General features: G+C 43.5%; 1 protein-coding gene across 9 annotated transcripts in view; it reads right to left on the reverse strand.

The window, feature by feature from the left end:
- The window catches only part of DCUN1D4 (defective in cullin neddylation 1 domain containing 4), an 84,789-nt gene that overhangs the window by 7,680 nt on the left and 61,021 nt on the right, over positions 1-16,088 (reverse strand). For all 9 annotated transcript variants that reach the window (XM_042984554.1, XM_042984553.1, XM_042984551.1 and 6 more), the window contains one exon: positions 10,465-10,573. In XM_042984554.1, the coding sequence (XP_042840488.1) occupies positions 10,465-10,573 (109 nt within the window). The remainder of the gene's footprint in view (positions 1-10,464; positions 10,574-16,088) is intronic.

Here is a 16,088-nt window from a genome sequence, read left to right on the forward strand (position 1 = left end):
ACAAAAAAAAAAAAAAAAAAAAAAAAAAAAAGATACGAAGGACCTGGACAGACTCTTTGCAACAATATAATCATCTGACAAACTGATGATCATGAAGGATTTCAATGCATGTGTTTGGCAGTGATGCCAAAACATGGAGGAAAAGGCATCAGACTCACAGGACCGGAAGCTGAACAGCACTCACTTACTCCTGCTCTGCCAGGGTGCCAGCCGGCAGCTCGCAATCACTAACACCATCTTCTGCCTAGCAAATAAGAGAAAGATATTATGGATGCACTCACGGTCGGAACAGTGGCATCTTGCTGGTAACCAACATTGCCAGTGGGGGGACTTGACTAAGTGCGAATGACCATAACTGGAAAGGCTCAAAATTCCTGGAACAGCACAGTTGAGATCTCACAGCAAACATCTCCTAAACAGCAAAATGGGAGACACACTCAGGGGGTTCTGTGACAATGATCCTAATGGCAGTCTCTGCAAAGGAGTCCCAATTAAAAGTGAAATGAATCTTCTAGAATGCCATGAGGCAGCCATCAACATCATGGGCAGTTTAAAAAAAAAAAAAAAATTTCACCTTAACAAATTCAAGGAGTACGGCAAAGACACACAGAAGCTCCTCACGAGAATTTAAATAGTACACTGTCAACACCAACCCTAAGACCCTCTGCTCATAGAGCACCAAGGAGCGAGGGACAGATTTCCGCATCTCAAGGTCAGAATCTAAGCAGAAAGTGCCTTGAGAGAGACAGGCGAGAGTCGCTCAGTATCCCCGAAGGCCCATCAAGGTTAAAGGAGAAGAAACGAAACTTTCCTTCCTGCCTACTCCTGACCCAAAACGTGTAGGTATGTATTTCACGCACTTGCATCAACGTAAGATAACACATTAAAAAACAATTGTATTTTTCAAATAATAGGAACCGAACAGGTTCTATACACCAAAGATACACTAACTCCCTACAATACACAACTAGATTCTGCCTTGCTGCCTCCTTAAACACAGATTTTTAAAAAGCAGTTACAGATGAATCAGGCCTCTTAGCGGTGCCGCGTAAAACCAAAGGAATGTATCTGAAGATTTGAGGAAGTTATGTTTTGTATATGGAATAAATGCATTCCTCAGGCTGAAGTCTAACAATAGCTAACGTAGAGAGTAATGAAGTTCTATTAAGGTCTGATCTAAAGTTCTAATACATATACTTTTAAGAAGCACTCTTGTTTATATAAGACTGTTCCAGGATAGGTCTTCTTGTAAAATGTGAAGATTAATCATTTTTTTCCTTAAATGGCTCAAGTGACTTAAGAAACAATAATAGAAACAAAGCAATCAACTGTAAATATGTAAATATAAGTATGGTATTATAAAAATGAATCTTCTAACATCTTTCACATCCAGTATCCAGATATGCTGTATCCGAGGCCCCCAACTGTTCCAGATGATCTAGTTCCTATTTTCACAAAGTGTTCACAGCTTAAGACTTGTATGTGAAAAGGGGGGATGGACCTTGAATTATTAAAATGATGAAGGAAAAAAAGCCTTCAAAATAAAAAAACTTCCTAAAATTTTCGAGACAGCCTTTACTAGATGAGCTCAAGAAACAATATATGTGACCACAATTCACAGACACAGATGGCAAGAACCAAGTCGGAAATCGGTGTGTGAGATCCAAAGGCCTAAACTGAAAACGGAAGACACGCGTCCTGCACTTCTCGCTTGAGACCACAAGGATTACAAAAAATAAAGAGAGAACGCAGTCCTCCTCAACACAGCTACCTAAGAAAACAAACGTAAGGGAAAAATAATGCTAAAGGACTCAAAGCTTACTGTGATTCAGTTTACAAAACTGACAATCCAGTAAATCAGTTTTTTGAGCGGGAGCTTTTTTTTTTAATGCACATTAAAAACAAGCTAAAAGTCCAAAAAAACCGAGTCCCCTCTCATTGGGAAAAATGAAACTAAATAATTATGCTCTTAGAACTTACCCAGCAACTCACTTACAGATAACAATGTTTGCAAGGCAATTACTTAATTAAGCTAAACTATTGACACTTCCTTTAGAACAAAAGAAAAAAAATCTGCCAACAGGCACAGTCTCTCCTTGTCATTTTATTTGGCACAGACTGTATTACTGTAAGCACTATTCTTGGAAAACAAGTCATTATTTGAGACTTGAGGTATGCAGACAACCTCAACAATGCCCGTGAAGAATAACACAACAACTATTTGCAATTCTACGGGTAACTTTTATGAAGAATTTAATCTGTGCCAGAAATTGTTGTAAGTGCCTTAAACTCATTTAATACAACAACCGTGTCAGGACAGGCATTATTATAATCCCCACTTTATAAATAAGGAAACTGAGGCACGGGGCACTAAATAACATGAACCAGGAAGTGTGAGTGCACGCCTGAGCTCTTCACTGAGTACCACGTCGCTTCCCTGAGAAGGAACGAGGAGAGAGGCTGAAATACTGAGGCATAGGGTCCGATTAGCTTTACAAGTACCTGCTGGGCAAACCTGGGTGTCCACAATAACCACAGCGTAATCTTAAAGATAAAAGTGACCAGATTTTCAGGGTAACCAACCTGGGATTAGATGACTGCATACTCTTCCTGCTTTTGTCCTCGCCCAGGACAAAACCTTCTGTTTTCTTCCTAATTCACAATGAAAACATGAGAAGTGGAGAGGTGTGTGTGTGTGTGTGTGTGTGTGTGTGTGTGTGTGTGTGTGTGTGTGTGTGTTGGGGGGACTGTGTGGAGAGGGAAACTAGACAGACACACTGGTTAAGAAGTAAGAAATTTATTAGGGGAAGTGACTCAAACCACCGCAACAGGTGTAGGTTAGAGTCGGTGGGATTCTCTGATAAGAGGTTGCTGAACGAGGCCTAGGAAAACTTTCCTTAGTAAACTCTATGAGTGACGTGCTCAGTCACGTCTAATTTGCATGGACAGACATGACTCAGCTGCTATTTTACCGAGAGGAAGACGACACAGGAGCTTTGATCTGTGGGGCTCCTTACATCTTCCCGAAACACCCCCTGAGGAGTGGTCACAGAAGCTGGGAGCCTGAGGCTGGCAAAGCACGAACAGCCAGGGAGGCTGCGGGAACCACCCTGTTGCCCAGTAAGCGCCGTGAGAGCGCCTCCCAGTAAGAGGGGCTCCCACCGGGCTCTTCTGCCTCCACAGAACCCTCTGTTACAACTTCTTAAAGCTTTACTTTGAGGACTGCAAGGGCAAGGACTCCCCCCACAGAGAAATCGCCCGCCGCTCCCTGCACCCCCGCGCCTCACAGGGAGGGCCTCCCTGTTCTCCACCTGGCGGCTCCTCCTGACTCCACTTTCCTCCCCACCCCGTGTGGATGCACCTGTGTTGGTCTAGGAGGCCTCTCGAGTCCCTCTGCCCCCCACGCCCACAGCCTCCTCACTCAATCTGCCCCTTATGTCTCCTTTCTGCACCAAGTCCAAACATCCCGCCAGGGGAAGGCCAAGAACGCCCGCTCTTCTCAGGGCTAAGACGCTGCTGCTCTCAGGCCCTCTCAGCCCAACATCTGTCCTCCTCAAAACTCCGAGGTGTCCACTCGCTCCGTGACTTCAGCACGCTACCTGCCTCTGCCACAGAGAACGGAGAAAAATCAAATTTAACGGATATTTAATAACTATTCCCAGATCAACAAAAACTTACTATAGTTTTTTACCTCATTCCATTGGTACAATCTTACTGTCAATAGGTCCTTTGTTTAAAAAGGAATCAAGAGGTTCCTGGGTGGCTCAGGTGGTTAAGCGTCCGACTTGATTTTGGATCGGGTCATGATCTCACCGTTTGTGAGATCGAGCCCTGAATGGGGCTCTGTGCTAAGAGTGTGGAACCTGTTTGGGATTCTCTCTCTCTCTGCCCATCCCCCGCTCACACTATCTCTCTCAAAACAAACTTAAAAAAAATTAAAAAGGAATCAAGAAAAAAATGGCTGTTTTATTTAAAGGAATTCATACGATGATATTTGCTTGTATAATAATACCTACATCGAGGAAAAAACCCTTCCACATAAAAATACTCAGATGAAATCCCACTTGTATGGAAAAACTGGCCATTTCAGCCCCTGAATGTATGTCCCACCATCTTCCTCCAACAAGACACCACAGGGTGGTGACAGTTTCCAGTCAGGGAAGGCGCTGTGGCTCTGTGAGAAGACAGTGACATGCACGACAGGGGCGGTGCTTGGGCCCTCCTGCCGTCCCCTCCTTTCTGGCTCAGTCTCATCATCTACATAACAACAACACTGGACCAAGTGGCCTCTAATGCTTTCTTTCAGCTCTAAAGCTCCACAATTCCACGGCATCCATAAGACTAAGTTCAAGTCAAAGTAAAATTAGGAGAAAAAGAATGCAACTTTACAGCCAAGCACTATTTTTAATTGGCTACAAGGTTTGAAAGTGAGGGGGAAAAAAACCCAATCACATCCTCAGGACTATAGTCTTGGTGGAGAGATGTCAAAGAGCTCATTTTACCACTTTCTGGTATTGTACTATAATTTATTTCCTGGTACATTAAAGTATAAGTGAAAATATTTAACATATGCCATTGTTATTTACAACAGGGAATATTTAAGATGTTAAAACGATCAGAAAGTTTCATTTCTATTGAAAGTTTGATTTTTAAAAGGTCTGCTGTGTTAATTACGCATTATTACCTCCAGGAGTCATGTTTTAGTAAGAAAAAAGAAAACATTAGAGGGGGGAAAAAGAAGAACTTGAGTTCTGCTTCTAACCAAGATGCAGTTAAGAGAAATCAGATTTCCCCTTTCACTTCCAACAACCAGAAAATTGGACTGAATATATGAAGTGATGCCTCTCACACACTGGACAACGGACCATGACCACTGAGAAAAAGGAGACAGGAAGTAAGCCCTATGGTGATCCCAAATCACTGTTGGGATACCCCTCTGAGGCCAGAGCACAGGAGGGGGAACCCAAACCAAGTCCAGTGGTCTTGCTGAGTTGGAAAAGACAAGAGTTCAACGACACAAAGGTGGTTATAGTTTGTAGGACAGAATACCAAGGTGGGACCTACACAGAGAGGGATCTAGACATTTACAAAGTGTCTCCCTAGTCATTGGCCAAGGACTTCTCTGTGTCTGTGCAAGAGGAAACTGCCTGAGTCTGGGGAAGGAATCACACTGCAAACAAGCAGGCAGGGTTCCTGCAGGGTTAGGAAGCCCCTGCATTCCTACCAGCTACAGTGAAAGGACCTAACACACATGGCCTGGGGTAGAATCCTCAAAAAGAGTCTTACGGTGAAGCTGAATCACCCCTAGACTGACAGCAATCTCCAAGTAACTATAATTACACACCAGGAAAGTTTTTAAATCAAACCTTATTTAAAGGAATACTAGAAAACCCTGGAACCAACAACATAAAATTCACAATATCCAGCATCCAATCAAAAAACAAAGAAACAAAAACTACTAGGAATGTAAAGAACTTGTGAAATACGACGCACAATCAGGATAAAAATTAAGCAATAGAAAGAAATCCAAAAACGACATACATGATGGTACCAGAAGATAAAGTTGTTAAAACAACTGTTATAAACATGTTCTAGATATTCAAGAGGTAGGAGATATTATCACATAATGAGGAGAGAAACATAAAAAAAGGCTCAAAAGGAACTTATAAAGATGAAAAACTACAGTACTTAAAATTAAAAATACACTAGCTAGGATTAACAGAACTAGACACTGCAGAAGAAAAGATTAATATTAGCAGATGTAGCAAGAAATATTACAAAGGGGATGGGGGGGGGGACCCAAAAAACTGAACGTGGCATCACTGCCTTGTAGGACGGTATCGGGCATCTCACATAGGTATAACTATAATCCCGGGCAGAGGAGAACAGAAAAAATGATGAAGAAACAACAGCTGACCAAGTTCCCAATCTAATGCAAACTGTATGTCCAAAGATTCAAAAAACTAAACAAACCCTAACCAAAATAAATATAAGGAAAATTATGCCAATGCATATCATAATCAACTTGCTGAAAAGCAGTGAAAAGAGAATAAAAAACAAAACAAGACACTATGTTCAAAGGAAAAATGAACATCAGACTTATCAGAAATTATACGAGACACCAAGGGAGAGAGATTGTTAAAAGTACTGAAAGAATATTAGATAGTCAATCTAAAATCTTTTACCCAGAAAAGCACCTTCTAAATTGAAGGCAAATTAAAAGCTTAGAGAACTCATTACCAGAAAAGCTGTACTATGAAAAATGTTAAAGGGAATTTCTTGGGTAGAAGGAAAATGATACCAGGAAGAAATTTGAATCTACACAAAAGAAATAAAGAGCACAAAGACGGAGCATCAAAGATATTTTTGCCTATTTAAAGCAAAAATGGTAACAATGTATGCTATGGGCTGAATGTCTGTGGCTCCCCCAAAATTCGTATGTTGACATCCTAACCCCCAAGGTGATGGTTATTAGAAAGCATGGCCTTTGGGAAGTGGTTAGGTCACGAGGCTGGAGATTAGTGCGCTTATATAAGGAGACCCCAGAAGCTCCCTCTTCCTTTCTGCCATGTGAGGTTACAGTAAAAAGACAGCCATTCAAGGATCAGGCTCCAGGCAATCACCAGATACCTAATCTTGCTGGCAACTTGATCCTGGATCTCCCAGCCTCCCTTCTACAGAAATAGATTCCCGCTACTTAGTCTCTGGTATCTTGTTGTAACAGTTTGAAGAGACTAAGTAAGACAATATATTGTGAGATTTATAGCATATATACACACACACACACACACACACACACACACACATATATATATATATACACATATATGTATGTATGTAAAATGTACAACAGCAGCAGAAAGTATGGGAGGGCAAAATGAAAGTCTACTGTTATAAAAGTTCTTGCATTATACATAAAGTAGTAGAATATTATTTGTAGACTATAAAAATTTAAAGATGTATATGTAAAGCCTAGAGCAACCACAAGAAAAATGAAACAGAGATGCAGCTATTAAGACAATGCTGGAATGGAATGATTAAAATGGAATCATTAGAAAAAGCAAACAAAACTCAATCCAAGGAAGTCATGATAAAAAGGAAAAAGAAACAAAACAGATAAGACAAATAGGAAAAAAATACTATAGGAGATGTAAATTTAACCATAGCAATAATTACATTCAATGTACATGGTTTAAGCATCTCAATTAAGACAGGTATTGTCAGACTGTGTATATGGTATCTATAAGAAACTATATCCTACCTATAAGAAACCCACTTTAAATAAAGACACATGGACAGGTTTAAAGTAAAAGGATGGAAAGAGATCTATCATGCAGACTTTAATCAAAAGAAAGCAGGAATGGCTTTATTTGTCTCAGACAGAGCAAACTTCAAATTAAGGAATATTACCAGAGATAAAGAGACATTTCATGATGCTAACATGTCAATTCTTTAAGAGCACAGAACACCATGAAGTAGATCTAAACCTAGTATCTGCTTCAAAATCCATGATGGAAACAACAGGAGGAACAGAGCTGGAGAGTTTAACAATCCCCTCTCAGTGACGGGCAGAGCCTAGCAGGCAGACATCGGGAAGGATACGGAAGACCTGAACAACACTATCAACCGACATGACCTGACATTTATAAAACACTTCCCTGAACAGCAGCCGAATATTCATTCTTTTTATGTGTTTTACACATAACACATTCATCACAGGAGACCATTCTGGACCACAGATGAGGTCCCCATACCTCTAAGTGAACTGAAATTACACAGGGTATCTTCTCTGACCACAACAGAATTAAACTAGGTATCAATAACAGGAGGCTTATGTGGGAAATCCTAAATACTTGGAAAATAACACCAACAAGACACTTGTAAATAACCAGTGGTCAAAGAGGAAATCACAAGGGAAAACAGAGAACATTTTGAACTGAATGCAAATGAAAATACGTACATCTCAAATCTTGTGGGATACAGCTAAATACACCAAAGCAAACCAAAGGATTCAATAAAAAATCCATCTTAGGGGCGCCTGGGTGGCTCGGTTAAGCGTGCAACTTCAGCTTCGGCCGTGATCTCACCGTTCGTGGGTTTGAGCCCAACATCGGGCTCTGTGCTGACAGCTCCGAGCCTGGTGCCTGCTTTGGATTGTGTGTGTGTGTGTGTGTGTGTGCGCGTGCGCGTGCGCGCGCGCGGGACTCTCTGCCCCTCCCCCGTTCACGCTCGCTCTCGCTCTTGCTCTCAAAAATAAACATTGAAAACAATCTTTTAAATCCATTTTAGAGCATATTTTAGCCAAACTGAATCTATTTGGCAATGATTAAATATGCGTGGTATTCACCTTCCATAAAGGGGCTTATTAATTCATTGGTAATGCTCACCAAAAGCAAAGACCTCTGCTGGCTGTTACTGAGGATGCGAAGAAAGAGAAGACACAGTCCCTGGCTCGGTCTGAGAAGACGAACGCCTGTCGTACCCAGACGCCACGGCCGAGCCGGAGGAGGTCGCCAGGGTATGCAGCGAAGGCGCACGACCCCCCAGGACAGGAGGACCCGGGAGGCTGGGCCCAGGCACCCGACGCAGGAGAGAGCTGGGAGAGCACCAACAGGACTCGGGCAGAGGCCCGGAGGGACGAAAGGCAGAAAGCAGAAAGGCCAAAAACGGCGGGCGGCAGGTTCAGCTGACTGGACTTCCCCGCAACACAGGTGCCGTGGGACAAAGGAAGCCTGGGGTGACCGGCAGCCTGGACTTGAGGCCAGAACCCGGGTCTGAGTCCTGGATCCACTGCCGCGGACAGAGTGACCACGGTGCAATGTGTCTGCTTCTCCGAGGCCCACTCTCCTCCTCCGTGAAGTAGACCGAGAACGCCCCTGCCTGTCACTCGAGAGGCTGCAGAGCAGCTGCAGGGGGCGCATGGGGAAGCGCCACGTGACATCCGGGCACCGGGAACTGAAGGCTTCGCCGAGCCGGAAGGCGGCCCAATGACCCTGGGGCCGAAGGTGGAGGAGTGGCACCCTGCTAATGTGATGCTGGAGGGGACGTGACAGAGCCCGGGAATAAGGGGACCACAGCAGCGCAGGCAAGGAGGACCGAGGGCCTCGATCGATCGGATCGGCAAGGCTGCGGTGGAAGGCGCCACAAGAGGCGAGCAAAGGAGTCCCCGGGGCACAGGCTGCGCTGACGGACCACGGCCGGCGACGGGGCTACGGCAGATACGTGGGCAACTCTGGCCCCCAAACAGAAAAGCTGGAAAACAGGGCTTACTTTGGTGAGAAGGTAGAACGCTTCTACACAAACTTTACCAAACAGGAAGAAACAGCTGACTTTGGGAGGAAAACGATCTCGCGGGATGAAATACTTAATCCTACAAACTGTGTATCTATTCTAAAAGCATCTGGCAAATAACTTCTACATACGATTACGCTAATGCCATTTAGTGGAACACTGTATTTGAATTTCACCATACCATTTCTAACATCTATAAACTTTCACGGGTTGGGATTTTATGTGAAGGTTACGACAAATGCAAAAATGCACAAATGAGGACACCACAGAGAACTACTCATGTGCTACCGCAGATGCACCAGAATTCACCATCGGGTAAACCTCTGGTGCGGAACTAGCAGAGCCAAAGCACGCAAGCAGTGAAAAAGACCAACATGGTGGTAAGAAAAAAGGGAGTCACCTGACACTGAATTCTCTGCTTTAAATCACAATCGATCAATCAAGCCCAATGCCCTGAATGCACCAAACACACCAACTTAACAGAAAACACGACACCGCTCTTGAATGGAGTGTGACCGTGTGGGCTGTGGACTGCGGGCGAATGAACACAATGCCAACTGGTGCCTCAGAATCCACTGGCTACGGTGACGAGGCTGAAAAACTGAGCCTTCATTTCGCTCCAGGAGAACCGCGGTCACACACTTAGCCCAGCCTCACGATGTGACCAACAAGATGCTCACTTTTCAAAATGACGACTGGAAATTAGGGTTGAATAATGTTCATTGCAATTAGCTTAGGTCAGAAATTCAAACGATTTCCAAATACAATACAGGAAGTGAAACAGAATCAGATCTGCAGTTTACTCCGGTAACTCAATGGGTGAAGGTTTGTTGTTTCAGGAGAATGAAAAGCTCTTCTAAGCCTATCTAAAAGACATTTAGAAAAGTGTCTATTACATGCCAGTTTATAAATTACTTCTAAGCCAATAGCAAGAGCTATTCAAGGTCTGGCACCATAGCTTTTTGCTAACAAACTACATTTTTGCCCAGAATCAGGGTTAGTGTAGAAAGCGTACATGTAGAAAGAAATCCTAACTAGCACCCTGGGAGTAACTTACTCAACCTTCTTTGCTTGCAGCATGTAAAAACAAACCTCAAAAGGCAATTAAAAAAAAAGGGGGGGGGGGAGGGCGGGAGGAGAGGGAAACATCTGGATAGGCTCCAGAGAACTCACCCGTGCAAAGTCAAATGCATATCTGTAAATAAGTTTAAAGTTTGTAGAATCATTTAATAATGATCTTAAGTAATCCAAAGTATTTCTGAGCTTTTCTGTTGTATCACATCTAGAAAAACAGAATAAAGGCAAATTATAACCTGAGTTTTTTTTCTTAACTGGGGCAGTAACATGAAACAGAATACCAAAAGACAATAAAACCCTGGAGTTGCAACACATTCAGGATGACCCATTTCCCTACGTTTTTGATTTTTAAAAATTTCAAATGTACAGAAAAACGGAAAGAATAATGAACAAGCACCCATATACCCATCCCCTCAGTTCATAACACACATTGTCACATTTGTGCTCTCGTGTGCACTTTTTTCCGTACCACTTGAAAGTAACTTACTAACATGATGACACTTCACTCCTGAACACTTAAATACCATCATCACTCCTAATATTCTACCAGTGTAAACTTTCTTAGCTAATACACAACCCATATACAAAGTTCCCCAGTGTTCCCTCAATTTTCTTCACAGATGCTTTTTCTTGATCCAGGATCCAATCAAGGCTCACGCATTGCTTTTAGCGGTCGTATCTCCTTAGTCTCCAGAAGGGTGTCACCTCTCTTCTTTCTTGACAATGCCATTTTTGAGAACGGTTGTTTTGTAGAATCTCCGTTTGTCAGATAATTTCCCTCTGATTATACTTAAGCTAAATGGTTCTGACAACACTGCTTGTGAGGCCCTTCTCAGTGCACCCCATGAGAGGACTTGTAACGTCAGTCTGTCCCATTAGGAGCCACGGTAAATGGACTCATTCAGTTAAGGTAACATCCCCCAGATTCTCCATGAACAGGTATTTTCCCTCCTCTGAAACAGTATGTAATCTGTGGGATGATATCTTGAGACTGTGAATCTTGTTCCCAAACAACCTTCCATCCGGTGGTTTTAGCCTCCACTGGTGATACCACCTGAATTGGCTTTGCATTTGAAGATGCAAAACGGTGATTTTTCGGACTCTACCACCCTCACCGGCTGAAGTTATTCTATAAAGAAGAGTTCTACGCACCACCTTTCGCGTTTTCTGGACTTAAAGATTTTTGCTTTTGATTCAGTGTTATAATCTTTTACCGCCTTTATTCTTTTTGGTGCACAAATCGTCCTCATTTGGGCAGTGGCCCATTCAAGCTGGTGCCAGTGTCCTTCTGACATGTGCCATCAGTCTTTGAGCACGTCCTTGCTTATGGTACAAGATATTCCAGCTCACCTTGTACTTTCTCTACCCTAGACTTGAAATCAGCTATATCTCCAGGGAGCTTTGGTGATGAAAACCTGTTTTTACAGATAAGGGACACACTGTTTATTTTTCCTAAGGAAGCAGACTGATTGGCTAATTTTACAAACTAATTTTCTGTTCCTCATATCTAGCCCTTAAAAATGAGAACCAAGAGTCACCATTTCCATCAGCAAAATCAAAGCTTTTCAATGCTGGACGTGCTTTCTTGTGTTCCCTGTAGGGCTTTCACCTACCACTAAGCATAAGTAATACACAGTAAAAGTATTATCAACGTAAACAGTTTATATACTTTATAAACTAAAATACTGTTCATACGTTCACATCACAGATCAGCACACTGATCTATCTTTAGCAATAAATTTGTAAAGGTTTCTTTTTGTAGCTAACTACAAAATAGTCCCCATAATCTACTGAGATAATAAAATACCTAAAAGTCAAAAATTAGAGTAAATGTTTCACTTCTATGAATCTACAACAATTTAGAATGTGCTGTATTTCTTCTAGATGTTTGAAAACTGAAAAAGATAATAATTAGACTGTTTCAGAAGTCAGAAAAGGCAGGGGCGGCTGGGTGGCTCAGTCGGTTGGGCATCTGACTGCGGCTCAGGTCATGATCTCCCAGTTCGTGAGTTCGAGCCCCGCGTCGGGCTCTGTGCTGACAGCTCAGAGCTTGGAGCCTGCTTGTGATTCTGCTGTGTCTCCCTCTCTCTCTGCCCCTCCCCCGCTTGCGCTCTGTTTCTCAAAAATGAATAAATGTTAAAAAAAAAAAAAAAAACTGTTTTAAGAAGTCAGAAAAGGCTTCTTTAAGGGACTGAAATGTTAGCTAATGGCCACGAGCAGAAACAGGATATTTCTGGAGCAGAGGGTTTTCCAGATAAAAGGAACAGCATGCGCAAAGGCCCAGTGGCAGAAGGGAGCATGCCAAGCTCAAAGACTAAAGAAACCCACTGTGACCAAACGGAAGAGAGTAAGAGGGGAAGTGGTTCCAGGATAAGGCTGAAAGGGAGGTGAGGCCAGGCCATAAAGGGTTTTGTGGTCCATACTGTTTTTTGTTTTTTAAATTGAATCCTAGAAACACTGGAAGCCACCTCCAACCATGGGAGAGACCACAATCAGGCTTGCATCTTGAAAAATTCACTCTGAATCTCTGTGGAGAAAGGCTGCGGAAGAAAAAAAAGAGAGATGCCGATAGCCTAGTTAGAGATCTAGCGCCAACCCCCAAAAGAGGGCTGGTAGAAGCTAACAGGGCACACGAGAAAGCAGGAAGTTGGAGTCTAGGAAGCAGGAAGGGAGCAGAGCCTTCTCCGCACTGGGGACTCTTCTGTATGGTTTGATTTTTTACTGTATACATAAATAACTAATGATACTTTATTAACAATATGGCAGAGGGTCAAAGAGGAGAGAAAGCAGCTAACCCCGAAACATTTAAGGCCGAGGTCTCTCCTCTTCACTGGAAAAGGAAGGTTAAGGACCAAAGCCACAGGAAATTGGCCAGATTTTGGCAGGGGGGTTTAGTTTAGTCCTGTCCAATGAGAGGAAGAAGAACAGATGTCTGTTTCAACAGATTCAAGGGCAGAGAGCACTCATTTAGACATCTGCTACATAGCTAAAAGAAAATAAAGTAGCCATGAGTCTTTGGGTAGAACCGCAAGGCAAAATGGAAGTTCGTTAGCATGCCTGGGAGTCTAGCTGCCACCCTGGCAAAAGATGTCCCCTGAAAGACGTTTTCATTTGTCTTAAGACGCTCAGAGATCCTGTCTGGAGTATAAAGCACAAAATACCAAAGTAAAATTTTCACTTCACGTATGTAATAAAGACAGTTACACATGTCAGAGCTATTACCATCAATAAAGAGTTTAATCTGCTTTAAAAGGGGCCCTGCCCCTGGGCGCCTGGGTGGCTCAGTCGGTTAATCGTCCCACTTCGACTCAGGTCATGATCTTGCGGTTTGTGAATTGGAGCCCTGCATCAGGCTCTGTGCTGATGGCTCAGAGCCTGCTTCGTATTCTGTGTCTCCTCCTCTCTCTGCCCATCCAATGCTCATGCTGTGTCTCTCAATAATACATAAACGTTTAAAAAAAAAAAGGGGGGGGGGGAGGGCCCTGACCCACAGAGCCTCTGGAGTGACCCCCCAGCAGGGAACACGCCTCTGAGTCACCCGGTCCGAACTACAGGTTGCCATCTAGTGGCCACTCAACAAGATCAAGTGAAGAAACTGGCTTGTCGGGAAGTTGAAGCAAACCAGCCCGGGACTTCAGGAAGCAGCCACATCTTCAGCCTCCCCCCTGCCCCCTCCCCCCTCCCCACCCCCGCTTTCCGGTGTATCACATGTAAGAAAACTCCTGTTAGTTTCTGACTGACATAGTGCCACACCACTCAAGAGCACTGTTTTCCAAAACAAAACGTGGCCACACTGTGGCATCGTTTCTTCCGTGACTTCTGCTCCTGTTACAGATTCAGAAGCACCAGAAATCGGGACGGTAAGCACCAAAGGTTAGAACCAAAAGGAGTTCTCCATTCCCTGGGGAAAGGCCTTCACCCCTTCACTTAGCCAAAGGTATTTTTCCAGCCAATCCTCACGTCTATGCAAAGTAAGCTACAAGTCTAACACACTTTCGTTTAGCTTAAACAGCTTTATAAGTTTGATTCATTAGAAGTAACCTTAAACCCATGTGTTGGAGCAAGGCGATAAAACAAACAGTCCACTGAAATGAGTTGTGCCTTCTCCTGACTGAGAATGAGCTACAGAACGTGGAATGAACGTACCGCCCCCCCACCCCCGCCAGATGCCCTCCGTCACTCCTTCCAGCACTTCCAAAACACTGGCCCTGGTGGGGCTTGCACACAGCTCGCTCCCCTCCCCAGTGTCCAGGAGATGGAGTTCTGAGAGCCCAGGTGGGAGTCACAGAGCATCGCTTCCCTTTCCTGGTTCTAGACGTGCTGCCAGAGCCACCCAGGGAGCAGGAGAGCATAGTCTCCACTCCCTCTGTCCAGTAACCATTTTCTTCAAACTTAGCATCTTAATCAAATATTCTATTATAAATACAGGGATTGTCACATACACTTTAATTCCAGATTGAGCTCAAAACACTTCACTGGACAGGTTTAATGAAACCAAAAAAAGGGCAAAAAAGACAAAAACCCAAACTAGAAGACAAAACAGGCAATTCAGTAGACAGACTACTTTGTATCTCTAGAGCATATTCGTCTCTGAGTATTCTTATTTACCGGGTGTGGACACCTTACAAATACAGTACTTATGAATCAATTCGAGAAGCATAAAGAGAAGTGGCCTTACTATTTTTGGATCTGTTGGCTGAACTTTGCTTCTGAGCCCCTGCCCCAAAAGGACTGTCTTGCTCGTGAGTTTTATTTCCCCAGGATGTGGAATACTGCAGGTGGCACATCGCTGCCATCCAAACACTTGCTGAACAAACGAATCTAGGGAGGTTAAGGGAGGGGGAGTGGAGGTTCTTAAAACTTGCAATTCGACTATTCTGAACTATAGAGAACCTTAAAGGTTGTTTTGAGTAATGATCTCTTCCTCATTGATGAGGAAACCAGTCTCCGAGTTTCATATCGCACAAGAAGAAAGCAGGCTCCTCCCTGCCCTTAGAGTGGACCCAGCTTGTCACCTCATCTTGAACTACAAGGACCAAGTGGCAGTACCCTAGAGGAACCCAACTGCCCGCATGTGTGTCACACGGAGTGGCAAGCAGGGTTCCCAACAAAGAACCTACGAGGTGGGGTCCCTGCAATTCCCCTCTGCCCTCCCTGAACTTACACAGACCTCCCAGGAAACTGCATACTTCCCAGGTGGTGTGGCCCTCAAAACGCAAGGGAAAGACCCGGCAGTGTATAACATTCTTTTGTAAAGGCAAATGTAAAAAATAATCTAGAATTACTTAAAAATGGATATTATAGCCTCTTAAGACAAATGAAAATGTGCCCGAAACATACTAATGGTGCCTCCTCGGAAGGCTTGAAATAAAATCTTGATATGGCCATGCATTCATCATTACACGGGGCCCCCTTTAAAAAGTGCAGCCATTACGTGCTGTATTCAGAAGGCAGTAAAGAAAGGCAGGGGGGAAACAGTGAAAGTTAGTAGACTTAAAATTTTTAAGGAGATGTTCCCAACATGACAAACGTAATTTTTAAAGAGATTTCAGAGGACTTAACCCTAAAATTCTAGAGCATGATGACAGGAAAGTGTATGGCTTTACCTAAAACTCATTTGCCATCAGACAACAGTTGTTAAAGGAAGAATGTGACTTAAGAATCAGAAGTCTTGGGGCACCTGGGTGGTTCAGTCAGTTAAGCATCCAACTCTTGATTTG

This window comes from Panthera tigris, chromosome B1, assembly GCF_018350195.1.
Source record: "Panthera tigris isolate Pti1 chromosome B1, P.tigris_Pti1_mat1.1, whole genome shotgun sequence".
Classification (NCBI taxonomy): Eukaryota; Metazoa; Chordata; class Mammalia; order Carnivora; family Felidae; genus Panthera; species Panthera tigris.